At 44.8% G+C, this 8334-nt stretch overlaps 1 protein-coding gene across 1 annotated transcript; it reads right to left on the reverse strand.

Annotated features, from left to right (window-relative positions):
- Nucleotides 1-1658: 1658 nt before the first annotated feature.
- On the reverse strand, nucleotides 1659-7997 carry stc2a (stanniocalcin 2a). The gene is made up of 4 exons (XM_079167747.1): nucleotides 7709-7997; nucleotides 5710-5852; nucleotides 4867-5078; nucleotides 1659-4628 (listed from the first exon to the last, which is right to left on the reverse strand). Exons 1-4 carry the CDS (start codon nucleotides 7845-7847, stop codon nucleotides 4265-4267), a joined length of 858 nt encoding a protein of 285 aa, XP_079023873.1. The 5' UTR covers nucleotides 7848-7997; the 3' UTR covers nucleotides 1659-4264.
- Between the last annotated feature and the right edge of the window lie 337 nt (nucleotides 7998-8334).

Here is an 8334-nt window from a genome sequence, read left to right on the forward strand (position 1 = left end):
TGTGACACAGCATAAGTTCTGCCACACACTGTAATCCCAGCCTTTCTTATCAGCTCCCTGACTATAATGTGTGACACCAGCAGTGTACAGGCGATGACGTCAGCAAGCAGCTCACATTGCCCTTTTCATATGGGGGCAGGGGGAATAATATATGTATATTTCACTTTCTGTCTACACTGGGACGGTTGATTTACTGCAGTTATTATAATTTGTGTGTGATAAGTGTAAGAACATATTGAGAAATTAGACTCTATTTTACAAATGGCGTAAAATAGGGTCATCCCAGCAATGTCATTTCTGCCTGAACGAGCAAAACTGATTTCTTTTGCTATATGTATCAAGTGTATACTAGGGAGACAGGCTAAAGGGGTAAAGGGGATAAAGAAGGGGGACTCACAAGAGAAAGATCTTTAAAAGAAGGGTCAAACCTGAAGCCGCAGAGAACCAGATATCCTGACTTTGACATCCTAATCTGGGTCAGTCTGCGATAATGCTCGACTTTCAATAATGCAACTTGATCGTGTTTTCCCCCAAAATGAGATAATAAATTAGATCATTTTTTTTCAAACGTTCTAAATCTCTGCTAGAGCCACAGAAGAAATGAAGGCACGGTGGTACTCTATGTGATGACTGAACTCAGTCCTCCTTTAATATGAAACATGATTGAAGTGCATCCGTTTTTCCTTATTAGATTGTTTGGAGATGTGCTGTTCATGTGTGCTTCCTTATCCAAGAGAAATGAATACAACAGGAAGTGAAGACACTTTAGATTCAAATTTCAAATCAAAAACCGAGACATCAAAAACGTAAATCAACGATTCATTTCAGCTTTAAAAGCAAGTGTAGCTTCACTCACTCGCTCCTATTAAAAATCAATCACTTGCACCTGCTCCCACCAGCTTCCTTCAGGTCAATAAAAAGAGAGATGTCTCCACCCAGTGGTCATTTCGTATCACTACACACTCAGAGATGACTTGTTAAGAGCTGGTGTCGCTGTGACAGAATGTGCAGGGCAGATTCCCACTGAACGGCAGAGGTGCTGTTATCACAGAAGCTTTAGGATGTGTTTTGTGTCATGTGAAGCCCGGCCACTCTGTGGACAAATTCTTTAAAAAAAAAATGAGGGCAGGATTTGTGTGTCAAATTCCCATATATGGCCAGTAGACATGCACCTCAGTACACTTAACGTGACCCTTGAATGACTCAAAGCGACAAATCAAGAGTTGAAAGTCTACCTTTCAAATCAGAGGACTGTCTAAATGTTTAGTGAGGCATTGTACACTGTTGGGACAATTCATAAAAGCTGACACCCTGAACCCATCCCAAGCATTGCATACAATCCAGAGCAGCTGACGTAAATGTTTAGGCCTTTTCAATGGGGCGGATATTTCCAGCCCTTGAAACTCTAAACAAAGCCCGTATTTCACAAAGCCCGTCAGAGGCGACAAGTCCAACAAGGCAAACGGGTTGTCTTTTAACTTGTGTGTGTATACCTGAGACGACAGAGTGCTCTCTGCTAACCTGCTCAGACATCATTGATTTACCACTGAATGTCACGTCCTCTTGTATGAACTCTTCATCTGATGCACAATGTCATGGTGTTTATGCCACGATTTTATACTACTTCAAAAAAAAAAAACTATATTGATGCACACAAATACAGACAAAAATATTTTAATGGTAACAAGATACATTTGACTTCATGAGTCCAAAGATATTGATAGGATAATATGCCCAATGTCTTACAGGTTACAAACTTCTAGACCATGTCCTGTATTTTCAAAGGTGAGAGCAGAGTCCTTGTGCTTAACGGAGGAAAAGACGTAACATGGTGATGGAGCACTAACAATAACTGAAACGTGGTTAGTTTTATTTTCCTCTGAACACATAAAGAAAAGCCATTCAAGCCACTACATTATTACAAAAAAAGCCATATCAAACCTCATGACAGAGAGCTGAACAGATTGTCACTTCACACACATACAGTACATTCTCAATAGGATTAGCTTATGTCTCGTGCTGGGATGTCACAGGAATCCCAACTTCCACAACAGAATAAAAAGAAAAAAGGAAAGAAAAGCCTCACTGATGATTCAAAGCCTCTGTGCATATAATGGTCTCTAAATGATTGGGAGGAAAAGCATTACCTTACTGTAAGTACATCAAATAGAAAGATGAAAGAAACCCTTAACTGAGCAACACAATCTAAGCAGGTTTTATTTATTTTCTTGCACCAATCGCTCCCCAGCATGTGATGTAATGTGTTCACAAACTGCACTTCCACAGCTAAGAGCACGTGACCGGCCTGAAATGGTGAAAGCCTGCCTGTGACCTAAAGGTGGGAGAGAAGAAGAGTACTAGGAGAAGTAAAAGATGGATTTAAAAAAAACAAAAAACGTTGTCTCTCTCCTTCTCGCTCCACTCCCCTCTGCCTCTGTGTTGCTGGCTCTTGGCTGTGGCCCAGAGGAATTCTCTGGTGGCCTCAGTAAATATAACATTTAGAATAACAGCGCCAGAGCCCCCCGTGTGTGGACTTAAACCAGTTCCTGGTTCCTCGCTGCGTTGCCTGCGGCTCTAACGAGTAGAATAACAGGCCTTCATGTCTCTCCTGACCTTGGTAAAGGACCAGAGTGGAATAAGGGCGAATTTAGAGGGGCCAGAGATCTGGAGGGTTTCTGTCAAGCCTCTTTACTGCCCACTGGGACACCACAAAAAGGCAACATTGATCTTCTGAGGAAGGGGCTCAATCTGGTCCGAAGGAGCACGTGGGGGATACAAAACTTGCTGCCGTTTTTGATAAGGGAAACCAGGGTTGCTCAAATGAAACATCCTATACAGTAAGGTCTGGTTTAGAGGGTGACTGCTCTGGTAACCTGGTCTTCTCTCCTAACCTGCAGCAGCCCAACACACAACTGACAATCATCCAAAGTGCAAAATCAAAGACTTCTGTGGCTCAACATCGTCGTAAAATAGCTCAACATTAAATCTCCCCACGACACAGTATCATCCATTCACTTAAAATCACAGAGAAGCGGTCACTGTGGACAATAACAAGTTTAGGCACCTTGATGTGTGTGACTTGATTGAACATCCTCTCTTTGCTGCTGTTCACCGATAGCTGACAGTAAGACGGGAAAACCAATTCAAAGAGAGAGAATGCATAACGTTGGACAGTTCAATTATCATTCATGAACAAGAACAACGACGTCTCCTGAAGCTATAAACGTGACGTTAATCTGGATTGTCACCGAGACATCGTTCTAAGGTACGATTAACAATGAATGAGAGCGACGTGATACTTTTAGCATCGTGTCAGAGTTGCACTAATACGTATGAAACAAGAGAGTCCGCGTTTGTCTCCCAGTCATTTCTGCCCAGACAGCAGTGCTTGTTGACATCAGACATCAGCCCTGGCTCACTTGTTTCTAGCTTTGTGAAAGACTTATCAATACATACATGTGTGAAATAACCGTCCATATTCATAGTATTACTTTTGCATCCTCTTTAGAGTGGATTTTCACTTTAAGAATGCACAAGTTTGTTGGCTTCGTGGCCATCATGCACTACAATTCATATGTGCCAGAACTGGACTTGAAACCTGTACAATATGTATTTAATCATCAAGTATCTATAATTATAATACACATTCCCACTTTGAAACAACAAATGGTGTATGTTACATATCTACAGACCGATGTGTGATGGGTGCAATACTGCGAGGAGAACAACAGACCGCACACCATCTACTATGTCATCTATAGTATATCAGTATTGCATATTGTAACTATATTTATACATGTTTATATAAATATAGATAAGTATATTTCTATGTACATTTTGATACTTCAACATTGCATACAGGATAAAATAAATAATACAAATACAATCAAATCTTACAGTAAGTATGATTTGAGAAATGCTATATTAGAGCCAAAAATAATCCTAACAGTTGAAATAATCATGATAATAACAATTATTATTCAATTATTTAAAAATCGAGGCCTACGTTCTGGCATAACGGTACACGCTACACCACAATTACCCTGCAAGTTTACTATGTGGGATTGTTGGAATGACTGGAGAGGGCGGAATAAGGACAGGAAAGGTCGGGGCTGGTTTCCTTTTGCTCAGTCTGTCTGGGATTGTGTGTGTGTGTGTGTGTGTGTGTGTATGCATGTGGTTTTGTGTGAAAGTGTGCATAAGTCTGCAAGTGTGGTTTTTATTCGTTGTAGGGAGTCAAAGGTCGGTACCGTCTCCTGCGCTTTCACCTCCGGATGTCGGTGGCCCTGGGGTCTTCCTGCTCAGCCACAACTCCGGCCTCTGGACTCTGGCGGCGGGGTCCCTGACTGCGATTGCGTGGGTGAGCGTTGAAGCCGGCCTTAGCGGGTTTTTCCTTGTCACCTTGCCGCGGGGGGCGAGTGTGCTCCGGCTCAGGATGGGAGGGCAAGGTGCGGCGGTGGTGTTCGATGGCAGAGCCGGCGGGAGACGGAGCGAGGGAGGAGCAGAGGCTCAGGCTGTCGCACAGAGCCCCCCAGTTCTGCTCGCACTGTAGCCGGACACTCCGTGTCAGTGCCTCCTTCACCTCCTCGCCACAGCTCAGGAGAATATTCACCAGCTCCACATATGGGCTGAGCAGAGAGAGGCAGATAACCCACATGAAGCTTGTGTATTCATGTTTGGAAGCACAATAGATCTAGGTCTAGGAAATGACAGGAGTAAATGGCATGATGCTATTACTATACATGGAAGAAGAGAACAGGCTTAAAGTGGCAGAAGAGTCCAGGGAAGGTAAACACACAGGATAAAAAGAGAAGGGACAGGCTCGTGAAAATGTATCCAAACATGCTGTCCAGAGCAGCCACTCACCCTTTAGGGAAGAGATCTTGGAAATGGATCATCTCCACCATGACGGCCACATTGTCCTTAGCGGCAGAGCACAGGTTGTGTTTGATATAACACTCTCTCTGGAGCTGGAACACCATCTCTTTAATGGACACACACTTCCTGCTGATACAGCTGAACTTGTGCCGTAGCCCATGAGCCATACATTTCAGAGCATCCTTGATGAAGGACTTCCCCTATGTACATAAAGAGACACAACTGTTGAGTGAACTCAAGACGACGTTCCTTGGAAGTTGTTGAAACCTGAGAGTACACACATCCGCAAAAGAAAATGTATTTTTACTCATATGCATCGGTTTCAGTAATGTTTGCGAGTATGTGTGGATGCATTGTAGGAAACTTTGTGTAGCTATACACTTCTAATACAGATTGGGGAAATGGAATTCTGCACAATTAGCAATAAATTGTGTTACTCTGCTGCTGAAATCTTCTGGAATTGTCAGCCAAAGATTCCTAGAAGTTGACCCTATAGAAATGTGAAGACACCAGTCAGACCCGGCTTGGCAGGGCTTCAGCCTTCGCTATGTACGAAAAGGGAGCAAACTAGGCGTCTGGCCAACTGGCTCACGACCCTTGGTGCAAACTGTACACCAAGTGAACTTCACAAGAGAGGAAAACAGATGAGGAGGAGATCAGTGTATGTAAGATCGCACTTCTAGGAAAAGTTCTAAGTTTTATAGAAGAAGAAAAAAAAGCAAAAGTTAAGAAACCTGTCCATAGATGAGTGTGGAGCAGCAAAAACAGAAAAGGAATGTTGCCTCTGGTTATACCATTTTAGCAAAACACACAGACGGACCAGTTTAGTACCTGAGAGTCAAATTTGCCAGCGTTGTGCAGGAACGTCATGCAGATTTCCTGTAGCCCTCGTATCTCGCAGGAGTTATTCTCAAAGCACTCAAACACACCACAGCCGACATCCCCTGCACTCACCAGGCAGTGCTGGATCTCAGCTGGAAAGAGAGAACAGGTTAGGGGGGGAGGGACCTTATCATCTGTTCACAGCAGAGACAGCGGCGGATTGTTGCAGGCGTGTCGGCAATGAAGTCCACACAGCTTCAAGGCACAACTCCACTTTTGGCACTTCAGATTGCTGCACGAATCACAAAGCTGATGTGGCCTATAACTATTCCCACAGACGCTCGCCTGTTCATGACCTAGAGACTGAGAGAGAAAAGGGATGCAGGGGGGGTGGGGGGGTCGGAGTGTGTGGGGAGGGGGGGGGGGGGGGGGGGGGGGGGTCTAATTTCCCAAGCTGAGGGGTTCCTGCAGAGGAACACTTTGTGACAGATATTACTGTGTCATTCTGCACCACAATCCATCTGCACTGCTTATAGCATTGAGATGGGATGGTGCATTGCAGATACAGCCATGACTACTTGTTGGAGGAGACAAATGCAGTCATCTCTATTGTCCGTCAACTGAATGTGCAACTGCAAGTCCCGCATGATTGCACTCAAATATAAACTGAGATTGCATAATGAAATGACAACATCGAGAGGGGGAAAAAAAGGGTCCCTCATTAGGCGACAGCAGCAATGCAGGCAAAAGCACTTGGGGGAACATGCAAGTATACTGTATGTCACGTGAATACATAATATCAGCTCCTGCACACCATTGGCAGGCTCTCCAGTGCCCTTTTCTCTTTACTGTGGCCGTGAAAGACAGGAATAAAACAGACGTTGGAGGACAGAAATTACCATGTGAAAGTGATGGTCTCTCTTTTAGCCCCAAATTGCTGTCCAAGAGCCTGTATTATGAGACATCTGACAAGCAGGGAACCTGTCACAGAAACGGCTGCTTATATGTGACAGCGTTGCGGAGTGTTTTACTCTTCAGTTAATATGGCAAATTGCAGGTTAGCTTGGCAGCCAACGGGTCGCACACAGTTCGTAACTGTTGACTTAAGTAAAAACATAATTATACGCGTGATTTGCCTTGAAGCTCATAAGTTACAGGCGTAAGAGCATTTCCCCCCCTCAGTCGGAAGTGCGCCATGTGGCGCAAAGAAGAGAGAAAAGAATGAACGAATGTGACTTTTGACAAATCACGCTTGTCAACAAAGAGCCTCTGTTTTGGGGGGGCAGTAGAGGGGGGGGGGGTTAGGGGAAGATCTGCTGCGGGGTTTTGTAGGCACCGAGTTTAACTTTAGTGTGCAGGAAAAGTGAGCCGCTGTCAGCAATGCTTGTTTTGGAGATAGCAGTCCAATGTGCTTTGTTGTTATTAGGCAAGATGCGCTTGTGTCTTTACGGTATTTCCCCCAGATGATTGGTTCAAGAAATAAAAGTCCTGCTCGCCTTCAGCGCTGAACCACGCTACTACAATCATTACTGCCCCGCTAACCTGCGTGGACACATCACTCAACAATTACTTGAAGAGACAGCTTGGGGAAAAAATACACGCGAAAACCCAGATTTCTTTACAGAAAACCACTGAAACTGTTACCTAGAACGCGCTCACACACGCACACCAGCGCGCACGCACGCACACCTAGATGCGCTGCCGTATACATTACCTATTACCTTGTGCCATTCTATTAATAGTTTACTAACATATTGGATTTCTGTCTGTGAGTATTTACAAGATATCGTCTTTCTGAGTGATCGAAAAGGCTATACGTGAGAACCGTGGCGCCGGGATTTAAGTTAGAAGCGGCGGATTGTGCTCAAATCGCCCGGACGAGTCCCCGGCATGGTTTTAATTTGCAGCCAATGAAACACGTGTAGGGACAAAACCCACGGAGACGTGTGAGCAGTTGCGCCAACCGAGAATCTCCACGTTCTTAACTCTGTTGACACTTAGTTCATACCTGTATTCTGCAGGGACAGGCGTCCTTTTTGGCTCACGGGCTTCTCCGGGAGGCTGTCATGGATATCGATATTATCCGATCCCACCACTTGCTCCAGCACTGACAAAACCAGCAGCGCCACGGCCAGTTTGACCATCATTGCGTCCCCGGTAGTGTGCTCCGATTTCCAGCAAAGATCCGGCAGTGTGTGTGCGTATACGTGTGTGTGTGTGTCTCTGTGTATGTGTGTGTATGTGTGTATGTGCGTGTTTGTGTGTGCGTGTGTGTGAGTGAGGGTTCACCTTGGATCAGTGATCAGCGCAGCTGCGGCTTGGTGTCTAGTGGGGCAGCTGTGGGACTGAATGCATGAGCTGGAAGGGATGCTGCCTATATTTCTCAGAGCCCCGGGTGTCAATTTGGATGAAGGAGTTAAGCAGGTGTTGTCGGTTGGGGCTTCACAACCAATCAGAGACGCAGATATCCACGTCCAAGGCTTTAGGGGAGTGTCCAGTGAAAGTCCCCTTTTTGCAATAAAACTGGCGCTATAAAGCAATATTCATGAGAAAACTGAGTGTGACGGCTTTGGGGTGATCAAGCAGAGTTTCTATAGACCAATCGGCTAAGGTCAATCATATAATGTCCAATAT

The sequence above is a fragment of the Pholis gunnellus genome, assembly GCF_910591455.1.
Source record: "Pholis gunnellus genome assembly, chromosome: 10".
Classification (NCBI taxonomy): Eukaryota; Metazoa; Chordata; class Actinopteri; order Perciformes; family Pholidae; genus Pholis; species Pholis gunnellus.

Coding starts and splice junctions, on each gene's coding strand:
- stc2a (XM_079167747.1), bottom strand. CDS start 7,847: ATGATGGTCAAACTGGCCGTGGCGCTGCTGGTTTTGTCAGTGCTGGAG. Junction 5,853..7,708: donor CCTGTCCCTGCAGAATACAG/GTATGAACTAAG, acceptor CTCTCTTTCCAG/CTGAGATCCAGCACTGCCTG. Junction 5,079..5,709: donor CTGGCAAATTTGACTCTCAG/GTACTAAACTGG, acceptor TTATGTACATAG/GGGAAGTCCTTCATCAAGGA.